Source organism: Acanthisitta chloris, unplaced genomic scaffold (assembly GCF_000695815.1).
Source record: "Acanthisitta chloris isolate BGI_N310 unplaced genomic scaffold, ASM69581v1 scaffold20824, whole genome shotgun sequence".
Taxonomy (NCBI): domain Eukaryota; kingdom Metazoa; phylum Chordata; class Aves; order Passeriformes; family Acanthisittidae; genus Acanthisitta; species Acanthisitta chloris.
In genome coordinates, this window is record NW_008667907.1 from 29,088 (window position 1) to 48,417 (window position 19,330).

The following is a 19,330-nucleotide window of genomic DNA, read 5'->3' on the forward strand; positions in this document are numbered from 1 at the left end:
TCAAAAAGAGTTTATTGTCATAAATATAGGTAAACTCAAAGGAAATAGAAACCCTTGTTTATTTCTCTAATATTAAATAAAAATAATGCCTGGGAATGCACAGAAGTTCTTTCAGAACATGTGAAGTGAATTGGTTTCCATTTACTATTGGTAATGGAAATCAAAACTCTCATTATAATATGTATAGATTTTAAAAGTACAGAAGTACATTTTGTGGTACAAATGAAACTGGAGTGTTACATAATGCTTAAAGTCTAACATCTCTGATGTGCTTTTTATATTTTAAGGCTTTCTTCACTATATAAATCATATGGAAATTCTTTAAAAACCCCATCAATGGTTTACAGACATAAACTTTATGAGTTACTAGCAGTATTGCCTCCGAAGACCTATGAAGGTATGTATTTCCACACAAAGAGAAATCTATTAAAAAGATTATGGGATCATGTTAAAAGTTTTTGTCCAATATATATTTAGCTACCGTTAGATCCGTTCCACCTTCTCTAGTAAACAAATTTTATTCGCTCTATTTAAATTGGATGAAATTGTAGCAAAATCACTGTGGTTTTGGAAAGCTGATCTTTTCTGTGTTCATGATCTTTTTTCTCCTCTCCTAGTAGAAATACTTCTGTTACAAATACAGACTTTTATCCTGTTTTTGGTCCAAACTTGAAGGTAAACAACCTTCTAGTTGAAGAATTTAATTTTTTTTATGCTGTTTTACTTTCCATTGAATTCTTAATCCCAAAGGTCGAATCTTAGCTTAAACCAATCGCATATATTCATTGAAAGAATTTAATTGGTATGAGTAGGCATATATTACAGATAAACTAATCTGATCCTGTGCAGACTGTGAATGAAAAGTTTTTCTACAAAAAAGTATTTAAAGAGCAATTTCAGCAAAATTCAGAGACAGAATTACTTTTCTGTAGGAGAGCATAACTATCTGTATTTAAAATCTAGCCCTCTAATCCAGTAACTATGCACTGTAGTTAGACAGGTCTAACAGTTCAACTAAAACATGAAATACCTGTGTTGTCTGTCAGTTGTTTGCCATACAGTACTGCAGTAAGGAGCCATGGTGTTTTTGATAGCTGTGAAGAGAAGTACAGAGTATTTCTTCAGGACAGGGACAGTATGGGCAGCCAGGCTCTGAATTAGCTGCCCCCTCTGTATAGTGGATGGAATCCTCACTCAAATAATCTGCTCCATCTAGTGGTAACAGCTGAGTGCATCGGGACAGATCCCTGACCTATGCCTTAAAGCTGTTGTCACATTAGAAGTCTGTGTATAACACTTGAAGCATAGTGTGTAATTACTCATTTGTGAGTTGAGTTTAAAAGATTGAAAATTAGGGTCCTTTTAATTCTACAGCTTTTTGTGCTTGTTGTGTTCCACTGTCTAGAAAATAAAATTGAATACAAGCATTTGCTTCTTTTTCTTAATGGGATGAGATGAATAGCTAGAATGCTGGAACAGCATTCTGTCTTGAAATTTTGAACTGCTTTACTTTGGAATAATGTTATTTGACATGTTGAGGATAGCAAAGTGTCTGGGACTAAAATAAATATTCATTTGGTTTAAAAATGCTGAGTATCTCCACATTTTATTTTGAAAGCTATTTTCATAGGAAGGAAATATTTTTATTGTTATGGATAATAATTAAAGAATAGTTTCTAGTTGTTAACGAACCTGTTTTTTTATAAAGTCTCAATTGCTGTCTCTTTCACACATCTGTGCATCTTGCAGTATATTTGATAGTGCTACCCTTTTGTATTTAGATTTGAGTGAAGCGTTTTGGAAAATTTGCATACTTGATGATTGGTCAGGGAAGCAAGCAAAGCAAGAAATGCCTCCAGGGGAGACAGGCTGGTGGGGCCAGGAGTTTTGGGGGTCGGGGAGAGGAAGTTGGCTTTCTTAGATTCAGTTTTCAGGAGAGGTAAAATAGCTGGTCATGGCTGCCAGTCCCAACTATACAAATGTTTCTGCTTGTGCTCATGAGGTGCTCTTAACTGTGTTGTCCCACCTTTTGGAACCTCCGTGCATTGAAAAATCATAAGCAACTTCAGTGCAAGCAGATAATTGTATGATCATCTAACAACCAAACTGAAGGCAAAGAATTGGGTATGTGGAGTTAAACACCCCCATAGTGCTGTTACTTCCCAATTCAAGAGGACTTGACTTGGCAATCTTACACAATATTGAAACCAGACCTTTCTCATCCCATGTGGTTCAGCAATGGAAATGTTCTCTCGCTACAAGGACTATTTCAATAACTTAAAATAGTCTGACTCAAAATGCCCAGTGTTCTTCTTTATGCATAATGTACAAGCTTGTCAGAAATATTATGTACAAAAATATGTGAAAGTTTTTACTACCAGTATAATTTATCGTAATGTAACCTACAGTAAATTCGTTCTGCCTTTTTTTTTTTGAGTGCAAACTCCTGTAATAAGGGGGTACATTTGTCAGCTTTCAGTTATTTATCAAACTTATGGATGTTTTAAATTACCTGTGCTTGGCAAGTCCAAGAATTCCTGTGTGGTTATATAATACATTCCACAGCATTAGTTTTCAGGAAATGGAAGAAAATATGGCCTTGCTTGTAACTGCCTTATCCCTTCTACGTTAATTGCAAATGTAACTGATTTGCTGGATTATCTGTTGTATGGCATTATGCCTTCTGTAAAGGTAAACTCTCTGTTTTTCAGCTTCTTGACTACTGTATGTGCTTAACTTGCTTATGTGAGGTAGTGCTCTGTCATTTCCCATGTAACAAAGAGTGTGCTACAAGTAACCATTGGAAGACTTAAGAGAATTGTTAGATGGATTTTGCTGTTTCAGTATGTCTTGCCCCCAAAGTTGCTTGTGGCAAGTAATTAACTAAAAGTTTTGAATATTTTTCTTTTCATTTAAAGGAAGCTTCTCTGCTGTTCTAAAAGAGTTAGTGGCTGACTTGACTGTCCCAGATAGCCAAATCGATGCTTCTACTTTCTTGCTTCCACCCCTTTGTCATCAGAATGATCTGCTTTTACTCGGTCCCTTACTGCAGGAGACTGACCACCGATTTATCGAAGAGCAGGTATTTTTTGTTCTATTATAGAGGTAGTATTATATTTTCATACAGTTCTAGTTATTTGGGTCAGTGCTCGCTCAGTCAAAAATACAGCTATCACTTTTTTCCTTCTTGCAGCTCCTTTTAGGTAACAGCATAGCTGGTGGCAGCCTGGAGTATGACCCTTACTCGATTTATGAGAAAGTTGCAAAAGGGGATTCAGTACCTAAACCACTACCTCCTGCATTGTCTGTTATCAGTGCAGCAACTCGACTTTTTGGAGTTATGTTTTCCCATATAGCAGAATCTCACAGGTAAAGTAGTAACTGTAACTGCTGGGGAATTTGAAGGATGTTCTAAGATGGTCATGGTGTTTGACATTGAATGCAGAGGAAAACAGTTCTGAAAAAATAATGAATTGCATAATTGGATTCTGTAAACCATCTGGATAACATAATTCAGATTACCAAATTATTGGACTTTCTCTTCAAAGTTACTGATATCCAAAAGGCACATCCAGCAAGAAGTTACTGTCATTATAATAAATTCTGTTGACCAAGAAAAACAATGCTTTCTTTTGATAGTCATATCAAAATGGAAGTTATTTTAAGAGATGTTGCACAATTCTTGTAGTGCTTAATACATGATTACTACATGCCTTAGAACCAAAGAGGGACAGAAGGGGTAGGAAGCCACAGGATAAAGAACCCTTATCCTACCTCGTTCTTTATAGAAAGTGGATGAGAAGAAACAGGAGTGTGTTCTTAACATAGGTCTGACAAGGTACAAGAATGCTTGAAAGGGATCACAGTCTTCTCTTGGGTTTGTATATATATATCTTCCTACTGTACATATTTTGGACTGTTTCACATTTGTAAGCACACCCATTGCTGAGGCATAAAATTCCTTAAGGTTTTTACATGCTGTTGCTGCTTCTGGGTGCTGCTGGTAATATATTTGAATGCAGCTTTAGAGCAGACCATCTATTTTTAATTAAAACAGCTTTGTATTTTCAAAGTCAACTGTGGTTAGACCTTGGATCATGATCATTGTAGGTGGTGATGGTTTTATAGTTTCCTGTGTGAGATGAGTGCTTAGTCTTGATGAGTCCTGAGTCTTGATGTCTTCCCTACTTTAAATGCTCAGGATTTAGTGTGAGCTTGAGGCAGCTGTTTGTATATGAGAATACCTGCCAATAAAATTGCCACATGATTTATTTGTTCTTGTGACTTGCCTTTACTTCCTTATTCTGTCTTCACTGACTGCTTTTACTGTGGATTTTTTTTCTGTTTTCTTTTTTTGCCCCAACTGTCACCAGCTTGCTGGTTGGTTTTCTTCACCTGTTTCTCAAGATCTGAACTGCTTACTGCAGATAACTGCATTTTCATGTTCTTTTTATTTTACCTCCTCCTTTCTCAACTGTAAGTCAAAATGCATCATTCCCATACACAGTTCCTTTGAATAATGTTTGTTTAATGTTACTTAGATATAAGCGATTATCTATTAATACATATGTTATAAGGAAACAAAGGCAAAAAGTTCATGTTCATAGATTAATTATCTATTCTAATGTGGAACACACGAATTATTTTTTTTTAGTAGACAGGGATACCAGTTGAAGGGAAATGCTCAAGAATTAGAGTAATATATTTATTTCACCTGTTTTATAATACATAGACTTTTTTATGGTCTTTAACATAAAATAAAAAAGCTTGAATTATTTCCTTAATTTTCAATTCTGTGGTTTCTTTTCTCTTTTTGTTTAAGGCTCCAAGTGTTAGAACAGTTGTTGAATTCCATAAAGCAAACAAAAGGATCACGGCAGCAAATAGTACAACTACATGTTGTGTCAGCCTTTTCTACTTCCTTAAAGGTAAATCTCCTCTCTCTCTATCTCCCCCCCTCTCTCTCCCTCTCTCTCTCTCTGTCTCTCATGTTTCCTCTCCTTTGTTTCTCACTCTTTCTCTGTTACTAAAGCATGGCAGCTCTTGGTTAAAATGTGTCCACTGCTGTGGTTTAAACCCCACCATGCAGCCACTCACTCACTCCCTCACCAGCAGGATGGGGGAGAAAATCAGAAGGGTAAAAGCTAGAAAACTCATAGGTTGAGATAAAGACAGTTTATTAGGGAAAGCAAAAGCTGCACACACAAGCAAAGCAAAACAAGGAATTAATTCACTGATTCTCTACTTCCACAGGCCATCTCCAGGAAAGCAGGGCCCCATCATGCCTAACAGTTACTTGGAAAGGCAAACACCATCACTCCAAATATCCCCTTGCCTCCTTCTTCTCCCAGCTTTATATGCTGAGCATGACACCAGGTTAGAGAAGCAGCTGCCTGAGCATTCTCACACTGTTCAAGAAGTTGCACACAGACCACCCAAGATTTTGACCACAGGCCATCTCCAGGAAAGCAGGGCCCCATCATGCCTAACAGTTACTTGGAAAGGCAAACACCATCACTCCAAATATCCCCTTGCCTCCTTCTTCTCCCAGCTTTATATGCTGAGCATGACACCAGGTTAGAGAAGCAGCTGCCTGAGCATTCTCACACTGTTCAAGAAGTTGCACACAGACCACCCAAGATTTTGACTGCTGAGACCAGATCCCCTTTGCAGTGGAGAGCTCCAGTGAGCCAGTGGGTGCCCCTTTGAGTCCTTGCTCATACACACACACACACACACACACACACACACACAGACTCATTCTCAGGTGTGCTTCCTCCTCCTTCCAGTTTGACTCTGGGTTTCATGTAGCAGCATCTCAGGCTTCAGATTTATAAAAGTAAGTGTTTTAATAGAGTGTTACAGCAGCAGGTCAGCTTGGACTGGGTGCCTCTGGAGAGGGACCCAGAACAAAAAGCCCTAGGCAACTATACCCTCATGCTGTACATGCCCAGCCTTCACATGCCCTTCACATGCCTTGCATGTGCCTCTCAGTCCAATGGTGATTTTTGTTTGGAGGGTCTTCTAGTGACTTATTGGGTTCTTTCCCTGTGTCCATGCAGGTAAGCTGTTCACTGTTCTTATCTAGAGGAGTTGCAGCCTCTGCTGACAGCTGTAGTCTCCTGATCTGGTTTGCACTTCTGGTGTGCTTGCTCACTGGCAGAGCATGAGAAGCTAAAAAAGCCCTAGGGTTAGAATAAACATTACCTAGCAACAATCAAAACATCAGGGTCTTACCAATATTCTTCTTGTACTAAAGACAAAACACAACACCATACCAGCTACTAGGAAAATGACTAAGAAAATTAGCTATATTCCAGCCAAAACTATCTCCAGACATAAGTTCAGAGCTATCAGCCTAAGACTTCATCAAATCGAGCTACTCATGCTGAGCAAGTAAAGCTAGGCAAACAGTGTACTAAATCACAGTGTTTTAACTCCTTGTAACTCATTCTACTTAAAGCTTATTTATGATAAACAACTACCTCTCAACAGCTATATGGTATGGAATATCCCTTTGGTTAGTTGGGGTCAGCTGTCCCAGCTGTGTCCCCTCCCAACTCCTTGTGCACCCCCAGCCTGCTCACTGGTGGGTGCATTGTGAGAAGCAGGAAAGGCCTTGGCTCTACGTAAGCAGTGTTCAGCAATAACAAAACCATCTCAGGGTTATCAGCACTATGTTCAGTACAAATCCAAAGGACAGTTCTATACCAGCTACTGTGAAGTAAATTAACCCTACCAAAACTAGCACAAAGCTTCAGACTTGGATTTAGGAAAACAGGATGAATGTTCTTCAGTAGCTATCATCAGCTATGGGAAGGCAAAAAGAAAATAAGTACCTTTTCCTTCAGACTGCTTAAGTTAGGTGAGATGACTGCTACTCATAATAATCACCTCTATAGAGAAGTTATTGTTTTGATTAACTGTCCAAGTGAAGATCAGTCCTGTTTTCTATGATGATATATTGTTTTGTGATGTCATAACTTCTCGAGTGCTAAGGAGTCACTGTTTATAATTTTTCCCCTTTTTTAATGTTAATTTTAGGGAAACCCATGCTAGTACACTGTAGTATACTAGCATCCCTGCTATTATTCGGAAGAGAGAGCGAAAACAGATCTCTATCATTTCTGTCTTTATCACTATCTCTTTCATATTTCTTATTGTATAAATAAAAAAGTAACAACTGGTAAAATAAAGTGATCTCATAACTGTCTGCCATTTGTTGCTTTTCTCTCGTGCTTTATTTTTATTTTCCTATGTTCATTTGTAATTTTCATTCTTCCCTTCTTAAGCTTTCTTCATAAGGCAAATTGTTTTCAGAATAGGCAAAACCTTTCATTGTACAATATTTGTATTGGGGCATATTTAATATGCAGTCCAGGTAACTGCTGTAGCTTTTGCTCATACTCTCATTTTGAACAGGAATTTTTCTTTGTGTCATTCTGTTTTCACTTGTTTTCTTCTTGATAATACTTCCTGAATTTTATGCTAGTGTGTTAGTTTGTTTGGTTCTACTGCAATCAATCCAGTATTTCTTAAAATCATAATGTTGATATTATAATGTGTTGTGATGTACACTTGTCTGAGGTTTGACATCTGACTCAAAATAGCAAATAAAAAGAGATAAATTACTCAGAGGGGAAGAAAATCAGGATCCTTCTGCAAGTCTTGTATTTTTTGCATGACTGACAGAAAAACACATTCTGATTACTAAACTGTCCAGCTGTTTAATATATTTAATATCTATTTTTAGCACTTGGCTAACTGCAAGGGAAGTTTAGGTTCAGAAGAAGTCAGAAGGTCTGCCCTGACGTTGGTAATGGGTGCCTTGGAAAGCAATAATCCACTCCTGAGATGTGCAGCTGCAGAGTGTTTAGCCAGGCTGGCACAGGTGGTTTCTGACAGTGCCTTCACTGCTGGATTAGCGCAAGTCAGTTTTGACAAGTAAGTTGACAAAAATCATGTTAAGTTACTGGTTGAGTTTATAAAAATGTTTGAGAAATCTACCTGGCCCCTATTATGATAATTTTTAAAAGCTGGTTTCCTTTTGGAATTTGATGTTACTTCAGAAATTAACAGGAAAAAGCACTGCCTGAGTTCTGCATGTATTTCTTACTTTTGGTGATCTTGGAGAAGATTGTCTAAGTGAGTGTGTAGACATGCAAATAAATTAAATTGGCTGCTGTTTCTAGTAACATCATCATTTAAGTGTATTTAAAATATTTTCGGTGCTTTCTTCAGGTAAGAGATGATCTTAGCTGACAAGGCTAAGATAAACTTAGAATTTTGGCAATATAACAGTGTCTAATAAAATATTTTTCTGATTATATACCAGATATTTCATTTGTAGATGTGCTTATAACATTGTAAGAGTAATAAGAATCTTGGTGTTTAAACTAACAGCTTTCTTTCAATTAATAGGCTAAAATCTGCCCGAGATGTGGTATCAAGAACAGGTCATTCTTTGGCTCTGGGATGTCTGTATAGATACCTAGGAGGAATAGGTTCAACTCAGCACCTGAATGCATGTGTTGGAATCCTTTATACTTTATCTCAGGACAGTACTTCTCCTGATGTACAGGTACTTGTCATTTGCATAAATCTTACATTACTAATTAACTCAATTATGTTCTGGAGTATGAGAGGGTTTTTTTGTTGCAAAAATAATACTTCACAACCTCTGGTGCATACCTTCCACGTAATGGCTGGAGCAGCAAAGGCAGTATAAATGATAGCCCCTGCTCAAAATCCACCTTCAAGAACTTCCATAGCAAGAACTACGATGAGATATGGGTTCTTGTTTTAATGATCAATAAGGCTGACAAGGCTAAGATATACTGGCTTCAGTATATCTTTGGCCTCAAAAATAGTATCTGATGTTTTAGGAATTGATTCACTTCACATCCACCTATATCTTGACCTTGACTAGATAGTACCTAGGGTTTTTTTTGTTGGTGTCAGTTTTTGTCTCTACAATATTTACCTCTCAGCATTTTTTTGTTGAAGTGACATGTAGTAAATAACAGGGATTTGTAGCCTGAATGCTGTAGAACTTGATGAATATACCTCCTTGAATAAGACAGGTTTTGAAGACTAATTAAAATTATTTCTCTGTGGCTAAAGTTGTTACCTGTCAGAATAACTTTAACAGACACTGAGTGTGTTTAATGTAATTGTCTAAATCTCAGTTACAGAATTTTTTACACTTTTTCTAAAATATCTTTACACAGAGAAGAACTGTGTGTTGACATGAAACAGATGTGGCCATAGGTGCAAAGTAACTGCAACTAAAACAATAGGTTGCTTCAGAAAGTATTATTTTTTTCACAATTCTCTTCCTGCACATGGAATTAAAAGAAGTTTTACAAGGAGTAGAATATATTTGAGGAATAATCACCATTCAATTAATTTACTATTTGATTCAATTTTTTTAATTAACAAGGACAAATTTAAAATGGTTCTTTCATTGCAGAACAGACAGTTCCTTGTAAAATATTCAAAATGGTTTATTCAACATCAGATACTTAAGGTTTCTTTTTATAACCTCTCCATTTGTTCCTTTGGGACCTAAAAGTGCAACTTTTATTACACTTCATGACTGAATTTCACTTGAACTGTCTTTTGTTTAATCTGTCACATAGACATAACATGATTGCTTCTCTTATTTTACAGGCATGGGCACTGCACTCCCTGTCACTGGTAGTGGATTTGGCTGGGCCCTTGTATCATGTGCATGTGGAACCTACCTTGTCTCTTGTTCTCATGTTGTTGTTGACTGTGCCTCCTGCTTATGCTGAAGTTCACCAAAGCCTTGGTCGATGTTTAAATACACTTATTACCACACTGGGCCCTGAGTTGCAAGGTATGCAACATACAATTGCATCAGCTTTGTTTGGTTTAGTAACAAAATTGTTAAACATTGTTTGAATATGTGATTGGAATTGGAACCAGTAAGCGCATGCTAAGTTGGTTTTTTCCTCATTGTAAGAGTATTTTACAACCTGTGACTTTATGCAATCAAGATGACATGACTGCTAGTTTTCCAAAAATAGAGTCTCTCTTGACATCATTTCCTTTGTTTGAACTGGTTCTCTGAGCCTTGCCTTGGGCTGAAATTTCTTACATGAATTTTACATTTTATGATTCTCACAGTTGTAAAATTGTTATAATCCTGGCATGAAAGCAGAGACTATTCATATTTCAGGAGTTAGGAGCAAGTCTGTGTCTTAGTTAGGATGCAGACATTTAAAATGTGCATCTAAATCAGCTTTAGGATACCTGGACACTGAAATTTGCAGAGAACACTGTGATCATTACTCATTGATATCACAGAATAGCAAGATACAGAAGTCATCCTTCAAGAGGATGAACATTAGAAGTGGCTTGGGAAAAAGACACGTTATCATTTTTATAAAAAAAGGTTTGATGTTTTAAAAACAAGAAAACCTACTCTTTTTTTTATTCCATATATAGGCAGCAGTACATCAGTTTCAGCCTTGAGAACTTCCTGCCTCTTGGGCTGTGCAGTGATGCAGGATAATCCTGACTGCCTTGTTCAAGCTCAAGCCATTTCTTGCCTTCAGCAGCTTCACATGTTTGCTCCTCGACACGTCAACTTGTCTAACCTTGTAAGCTGCCTATGTGTGAGTATATGTTTACTAGTCTACATTCTTGTATTTTAAAACATTTTGTTCAGAAACACTTAAAATGCAGATGTTTCTTTAACCAGAGAAACTCATCATTCTGTAGGGGTGTTTCATGTCCTCCTACAGGCAAGTATTCTCTATTTTTTTCAGTTTTTTCCCCACGGTTTCTGCTTTCCCTTTACAAGATCAGCACATTCTGTAGAAATCTTGTCCTTCTAATCTGTTTGCAAGTGCATTCTCCTGCTCTTATTAAAGCCAGTTTTCTGGAAGGATGTACTGTTCATTACAACTTTTTGATGGATTTTTACCAGCTATTTTATGTTGGCCAGTTTTTTCCCTCTGCTGCTTTTAATGTCTGGAGTGAAGGACTGATTAAAAAAATATTGTGTGAACTAATTACTCAGAATTGTTTTGTTTCATTTTGTTCTTTCATGGTGCTGAAAAATTGTAGATTTCTCTGTCTTTGTTCTGTAGCACTCATGCTTCAGTTTACTGACATCTTTGCAGTCAGTATAAAAATTTCTGATCCATACATAAGTAATAGTCAAAAGAGGTCTCTGGAAAAAATGAACAAAACTTTTTCAGACCCTTTTGATGAAGAGGTGGTGGAGTTTATTTGCTAGGTGGTGCTTTTTGCTTGTTTTTGTCTTCACCCAGTATCTTTCTGTCTTTGGATAGCTGCTGTTTTGAAGCACTTAGTTCTATTGAAAAAAGCAAAAATAATTTTCTGGTAGTTATTAGCCTTGGTGGGTTTTTGGGGACTAGCTAGGGGCGTTTTGGTTGTGGTTTTTTGTGGGGGTTTTATGTGTTTGGGTGCGTTTTTTTTGTTTTATTTTAATCAGACTGTTTAGTCTCCCAGTGAATCAGAGAATCAAGAAAAAAACAGACAATAAAGTATGGTGGAGTTTTATTTAATCTTTCTCTTTTAACATAGTTCTTATTCTTGTCTTTACCTAGGTAGCACTTGCATATCAATGCTCTATATTAGTTTTGTATGAAGTTTAGATCCCTTCCATTTTCTTTATGCCGTTTGAGTAGAAATATGATTGTGGGAGCTAGGAGAAATTGCAGGTGAAAGTCTTTCAGCCCCCTATTGTGCTAGGCATGGATATGCTAGTTGCAGAAAAATGGGAACTACTCTGAACTATTCTTTCTTTTAACATACACTTGCAATTATTTTCTCTTCTCTGGGTAAAACACAGTTTTCCTTACGTTGATAAAATTGCTACAAATTGTGTAAGTCCGAGGAAGTGTTAGCATTTGGGGTGATTTTTAAGTGTATGTACAGTCTGCTTCTATCTCTCTAATAGCAAGCACATGCTAATAAAAAGAGGATGTTGTGATCAAGTTGTCTTATCTTTATGATATTACTGAATTTTATTGCTTTTACAAATTGTCTCAAAGTACTCCATACAGTACTTTATGAACTTCATAACATTAAATTACTTACTTAAGAAGAAGCGTGGTTCATGGCTCGAGCATATGTCTTCATGTGTCTGTATGCATGTGTGTGTTCCCCTCTGCCAGAAACAACTGTGGGTTTCATGGGAGAGGGCTCCCCTGAAGTCAGTGGCCTTACATGGATGAACTTCTCTCATCTCATGAACTTGTTATAGAACTAGGGCCAGTGTTGCTGACACTGACAATCCAGTAAATGTCAGTAGGTCTCTGAAGAGTGTCAGAAACAAGGTTTGCAGGTCTGTGAGAAGAGAATTGCATAAACAGAATTCTGCATTGTAGAACCTGCCATCTGTGTAGTTTCCACTGACTAAATCACCATCTCACCAGCGAAGCAGAATATTACTGGACCTGAAATCTGCTCTTGACTCTGCTATTTGCTTGCAAGGTGACCCTCAGCTACTCATTCTCCATGATTTTAGATGTCTGCAAGTGGAGAACAAGGACTGTCCTCTTTTGCAATGCATTTTGAAGTAGCATATAGAAGCTTAGCTCTAGATAGTGTGGATATTCACCATCCATTTTTTATTTAGGGCAGAAAAACAGGAGGGGCAAAGAATCTGTGGTCAGATAAGTGATCTTTTTTCCTCTGTCCATTGAAACATGAATTCTCCCTCATAAAGTCTTGAAAACAACTCTGCAAAGAATTTTTTTTACATTATTTTTAGTGCCATTTGAACGAACTTCCCTCTCCACCCTGTTTCTCCAAGGATTCTGGAAAATGTCTCTGTCTTCAAACTTGCCTTTTTAAAATTCTTGTTCTCTTTTCTCTGACTTTTCACTCTCCTCTCTCTCTCTCTCTCTCTCTCCCTCTCCTATCTCCCCCATTCTCTGACTTCCACTCTCCCTTCCTTCCCCATCCTCTCCCTCCTCTCACTTCTGTCTTGCCACTCTGCTCTCTCCCCTGAATCTCTGCTCTATCTGCTTTTGTAATTTCCTTTTTTCACCATTAGGCATTTTAACACAATTTCTGTGAGCAGCTGCAAGCTGCCTCCTCCACCTGTCTGCCCAGATTCTAGAGCATGAGATGGTTCAGGTCTCCAATGTATTTAGACAGTTCAGGTTGTGACTTTGCCAAGACTAATAAAACGTGACTCGGACAGTAGATACACTGCTTCACTGGCTTGTTTTGTGTGGTTTTTATATTGTCTACATGTGCCTGTCATTATATAGCTTCCCTTCTTCAGCTGAAAGTGTTCCCTGTTTGTCAGTTGGATCTCTCATGGGGCTTTGCCTCTAACAATAATGCTTATCCTGCTGTTTAAATTCTTGGCTCCAGTGGAATAGGAGTCATATGCTTTTGATCATGTCTAAAATTAGGTCTAAAGCTAACTTAGGTGAGCACAGACTTCTAAAGAGTTTATCTGTAGTACTGCGATGTAGTATGCCTTAACATAGTGAATGCCAGTTTTCAGGTCTAAGATACTATTTTCAAATATGATAAGTATACAGTGTCAATAACTATGTTGTGCTGTTGTTTTGGTACTGTTTAAGTACTAATTTTAGGGCCACCTGGATTGCAATTTAAGTGTTTTCAACATTAAATATAAGACAAATGAAGTAAGCAAATTAGGGTTTTGGTATGTTTGAGATAAGATTCTGAATTCTAATATATGCTGAATTTACATGTGACAGTCTCCATGTGTGATTGATATCACTGTGATATCTATATTTTGGTTTTGTCATGACTGGTTTGTCGTTTGTTTTTGTGCAGGAAATCTTGTTGGATAATTCTGTGTTGGTAGGTCCCTGTGCCTTGTTAATTGTAAACTTTTGCAGTTTGCAGTGGTGTTTTTATTTCATCTTTTATCTTTTCCTTTTAACCATTTTAATGCAATTTCTTTTAGCATGTCAAGTGACATTTTATTGTCATCCTAACCAGATCCTTCCTAACTTTCTGCAGATGGCAGGCATACATTTGATTTATGTGCTTAGTGAGGAGTAATTTTGTTTTAAAAGTGTTAAACACCAAAGGGAAGTGTTTGTTCATTTAAGTTTTTATGTGATGCTTGCGTTTTGTGTCTGTCATTTAGTCCTGTCCCCTGCTTAGGATGTGGAAGAATGAGAGAGATGAAAAATATGCATCTTGTGTTACTTGGTCGCCTGAACTGGGTCCTCTGTTTTTTCCTATTAAAATCGAGCACGGAATTTATGCATGTCCAACTTGAAGTAGAATGTGTAGCTTGCTTGCATAAATGTTGCATTAAATGGCTCATTTGTTTTTAGAGTTTCAATTACAGTATCTCGCAGACACACTTATTGACCCAGGTTTCTTTTCTTCGAGAAGAATCATGCAGAGAGTGTATCTTTACGAATATTAAATATGTAATTCCAAGTACTGTAGATTCATGTGCATGCATAGAAATTCCAAAGGCAAAGCTTAGTTTTGTTGTTCTAACAAAGCTGAAATTCTGTATTGCTTACTCTTTTTGTCCTTGCGTTGTTCTTGTAAAGTGTATGTTAACTAATATATATTGGTCATTTTGGCTAACATATATTGATTGGCCTGTTGCTGACAAATGAGGGACCATAACCTTACAGCAAGGTTTTCCTGCAACAGACACTCAGCTCTATCTATTTTAAGGGTCATAACAGCTAAGGGTACACAATTGCTTAGCTGTAGAGAATAACTTTTTTTTATGATAACCTAAGTTTAAATTAAAAGAAGCTGCATAAATATTGGTGTCGTCATCTTGTCTGGCCACACAGCTAGTTCATCATATCTTTGGGATTCCCTTCAGAGTGGTCTATAAACTGAAAGCAAGCAAATAAAAATCAGAAAGCTACACTCTAACAAGAAACCCTTAAAGCTATGTCTTGGGGTTTATAAGTGTTTTTCCTTGTTCTGGTAATAATGAATCTGTGATCAAGTATTTTCCAGTATGAAAACCATGCACTGGCTTGGTGGTATTAAAATAAACTTTTTTGCTAGAAACTGCTCAGGAGAGCTGACTTGTCTCAGTGTGATACATTCATCAATAAATAACTCTCACCCTTTCTCTCACTTTCTCTAAAACAATACAATCTGAGTATATAATATTTTTGCAATGAAACTGCAGCAGTATTCTCTTTGCCCTTTCTTACAAACTTTTTTTCATGCATGGAGTTCAGATTTGCTAAAGCCTAATTGACTCTCTCACTCTTGGTTACATTGGCATTTTTCTAGTTACATCTGAGGATGATTTGAGTAGTTTTCTCTTGTACTGAGTTTTCCAACCCATTATATATACTCTTGTAGTCAAAGAATAGAGTTAATTGTTCCCTGAGACCATGATTCACCTGTAATTGAAGTTAATGGGGTCTTTATACCAGTATTGGTTGGGAGTTGGATTCAGCCCCAAATCAGTAGTATAAGGTGCCTTTAGAAAGAAAATGCTGAAAATACTGATATGTGAAAATTGATTACAGGAGTTGCAAAACCTTTCATTTGGGAGTTAAAAAAAAAAGCCAAGCAAAAAGAGCATCAATTACATGTTTGCTGATTTAACAGATTTACCATAACCAGTTGTTCAGAAAATACCAACCTTACTGAGGCATTGCTATAGAGGTTTGTTAGCCATCTTACTGTATCTTCTTGCATGTTTCAGATGAATCTCTGTAGCTCATACTTACTATTGAGACGTGCAGTGGTAGCTTGCTTACGTCAGCTTGTGCAAAGAGAAGCTGCTGAAGTGTCTGAATATGCTGTTGCGTTAGTGAAAGAGAGCAGAGAAGATTTTACTCCAGGTAAGGTATTGAAGTTTTGAGATCAAAGAACCTGACACACTGACAGTGAATTTTAAACACACTCTGGTATAGGTATGAAGACTTTGCTATGCTCTTGAAATCTTAAACTCAGAAAGGTTTTCTACCTCCGTTCTCTAGACAGTACCAAATTATGATAGAACAAAGGAAATGAGAAAATGCAAGGAGAATTTCAGAGAAACCTAAGCTTATCTAGCCAGTAGCTGTTGTGGTAACTTTTTGCTAAAAGACCCGAGAATAATCAATAGTTCATTCTTCTGTACCTTTCTGTGAGGGGATGGTGGTAATAAAAGATTTAGTTTCAGATTTCAATGCAAGCTCATTTGAAAATTTTCAGAAATGATAGAATATAGTAATTTTGTAAAACTGCTGGTATTTAACATTGGTAATATTAGGCAAATAAAAATTGGTCATATTAATTTGCCAAATTATTTCCATGTGCCTGGTTTTGTGCTTTGTTGGAGAATAATTTTATGTTGCCTTTGAAGTTAAAACATTGTTTTAGAATTACCTTATGAATTAAGGTAAGGGAAATATCAGTCAAAATGAAAATGTAGTCAGTGTGAAATATCAGATGGCCAAAGGTAACATTTTTCAGGAGCTCAGATGCTATGGTGATGGTAACGCTGTGAAATTCAGAGTAGGATTCCTTTTTTTTTTTTTTTGCTTGGGGAACTTTCTTCCTGTTTTTACTGTGTTCTATGAAAGCTCGAAATTTGTTTTGTATGCATCATTTGCATATAATATTAAAGCGATTAATATAATTGTTTCAAAAGTATTTCAGGCCGAGTAGGTACTTGCTCTCAGGATACCCTGTGTGCAGCTTTTAGTGGGGTTTCTCTTGTCATTACTGCAGTTTTGTGATGTACAGCATTCAGCTCACAGACTTTGTTCTTGGCAGATGTGAACATCAGAGAAATAGGCCTAGAGGGGGCATTGCTGGGCTTGCTGGACAAAGAATTGGATCAAAGGCTGTGTGAAGATATCAAAGAGACTTTGACTCATATGCTTACTTCGATGGCAGTTGAAAAGCTCTCTTTTTGGCTGAAGCTTTGTAAAGATGTTCTTGCTGCTTCTGCTGGTAAGTCCTAATACACTGTAGTTGAGAACACAATGAGAATATGGCATGCAGCAGTACAGTACGTCACCAAGGGAAAGTACTCATGTTTCTTGAATGTTTGGCATTTACAAAGTGTATCATCCTCCTTCATATTGAAAGATTGGACCCTTTAACTTAGTTCTTTTAGAAGGAATATGGCTTTCTCCCTTCTGATTGCTTTTTCCCTATGGAACGTGTTTTGTAAACATCATAGCATGTGTTGTGTGTTCATGTTCTTCTTGAGTCATAGTCCTAATGCTAACATATTTCCACGTCAGAAATGGAAATGCAGAATGCATTTGAGCTTGGGAGTTCTGTGCAATTACCTACATGAAAAACATTCAGACCCTCTCTTCTATTAGTAATAGGAGTGATGGAGACCTGCTACATCATAATGAAACTCTGAGCAGACAAAATTAATTACTATGCTGAATTTTGGTGGGGCAGGGAAGGAAATTCTTTTACTTGCAGTGCAGGAGAAAAAATTCTCTGATTTAGATTTTTTTATTTTGAAAGGTACTAGCTTCTGATGTGTCACACTTACCTTGAAAGTGGTTTATTTCTTTTGCTTCTTTCACTGCAGTTTTTAGTTTACTTTCATGGTATTCATCTTGCCTTCTGCAAGTAATATGAACCAAATATAGACAGTTTTTTGATATCTCAATTCTAGCATTTACTTTTAAGACACCAAGGTTGAAGAGGAGTCACAGTGAGTTTGAGGCTAGAGATGGACTTTTCTGTAGTTTTCAGTACAGTAAGAAAGAATATTACATTTGGTTTTTCCTCTCTGTGCCCTAAATGCAGATTTCAATACAGTAGCCTCAGTAGAGACCACTCAAGAGGAGGAAACTGCCAAAGTGGATGATGCATCTGTATTGACATCTGACAGCGATGACAGATTCCATCCTTTCCGTAATCCACGATGGTCTACCAGAGTATTTGCTGCAGAGTGTGTTTGTAAAATTATAAGCCAGTGTGAAAATGCAGGCAGTGCACATTTTGATATAACTTTGGCTCAGGAAAGAAAACAACGTGATTCAAGAGGTACGTGTTAAGCACTGAAAGAATTTCATAGAACGCAAAGTATGCTTAAAATAAATATTAGATCTTTGCATCTCAATGAAATTCTTCATAAATTTCTTGTTTGTAATCATGGAAATCTTTAATTACTCTGATTGGAAACCTCTAATTGTTAAGCTCTAGAGTTTTTATTTGCTAAAATATTGGCATCTTACTGCAGCATTGACACTCATTTTCCTGGTTGTAGTACCACGGTGTACGTGTAGGAAGCCTTTGTTTCTGTAAGCATTGGCAGGCAGAAGTGATAGCTGGCACCACCCACAGCATTGCAGTTTGCTATCAGGAGTGTGACTGAAAAACGAGGAGCTTTTTTCCTTCCATAATTTGCATAATTACCAGTAGAAACACCGTGCCAATTTTCAGTACCTCTCTATCTGGGGGTGTTTTCCTCAACACTTTTTTAGAAAATTTGCCTCATACATAAAGATATTTATGCTTTATTCTAAGTACTTTTTTTTTTCTACATTTAACTGGAAAGCAGCCTACATCAGCTAACAGAAGATGTCGAAGTAAGATTGTTTTATGTGTAAGCTGCCTAAAGTGAATCCTTGATGTGTGTTAAATTTAAATGTAAAATACACATTTTGAAAACGTTTGAAGCAGTTGTATAAACCACATTATGTCTAAATCTAAATATAAAACAACTATTTTCTTTGTTAATTTCTGTTTTCAGATGACTTTTTGGTGTTGCACTTAGCCGACTTGGTCCGCATGGCTTTTATGGCTGCCACAGATCACAGTGATCAACTTCGTCTTTCTGGGCTCCAAACATTGCAAATTGTTGTGCGGAAGTTTGCATCTGTTCCAGAACCAGAGTTTCCAGGTCATGTCATTCTGGAGCAGTATCAAGCAAATGTAAGCAGCACTGCTAATAACTCAGAAAAGTTCAGAGTTACAGTCAGTCACGGAAAGGATTGTTAATTTCTTTCCACCTAACTTCCTTAGAAATCATCTTTTCAGTTGGCATATAATTTTTTAGCTCCAAAGTTATATCTAGTTTCAGCATTTTCCCCTCTTGAATGCAGCAAAACCAAAATAGGTCATTGGGTTTTTTTCTGGAAAGCATTGGTTTCAAAGTGTGGAAGTACTGCAAGAAATATTAGGAGTAACTATAATTTTAAACTCTGCTTAGAAGTAAGTAGCCTTTGCACACCAGCGATCAGACTAGGAGAGCTTAGCCAATAAATAAATTAGAGGAGGTAAAAGCATGGATTGTACTCACAAGATCCATTTCAGTCAAGTCTTGGTTGAAACTTAGAGAAAAGATGTCCTAATCATTTTGCATTCCAGATTGCACTTGGGT

General features: G+C 37.0%; 1 protein-coding gene across 1 annotated transcript in view; it reads left to right on the plus strand.

Moving 5' to 3' along the window:
- The window catches only part of HEATR5A (HEAT repeat containing 5A), a 53,280-nt gene that overhangs the window by 18,941 nt on the left and 15,009 nt on the right, over positions 1-19,330 (plus strand). Inside the window, exons 13-24 of the mRNA XM_009072712.1 lie at positions 288-397; positions 2,919-3,082; positions 3,194-3,369; positions 4,823-4,928; positions 7,754-7,944; positions 8,422-8,581; positions 9,673-9,862; positions 10,474-10,643; positions 15,692-15,830; positions 16,750-16,929; positions 17,752-17,991; positions 18,701-18,882. Of these exons, the coding sequence (XP_009070960.1) occupies positions 288-397; positions 2,919-3,082; positions 3,194-3,369; positions 4,823-4,928; positions 7,754-7,944; positions 8,422-8,581; positions 9,673-9,862; positions 10,474-10,643; positions 15,692-15,830; positions 16,750-16,929; positions 17,752-17,991; positions 18,701-18,882 (2,008 nt within the window). The remainder of the gene's footprint in view (positions 1-287; positions 398-2,918; positions 3,083-3,193; positions 3,370-4,822; positions 4,929-7,753; positions 7,945-8,421; positions 8,582-9,672; positions 9,863-10,473; positions 10,644-15,691; positions 15,831-16,749; positions 16,930-17,751; positions 17,992-18,700; positions 18,883-19,330) is intronic.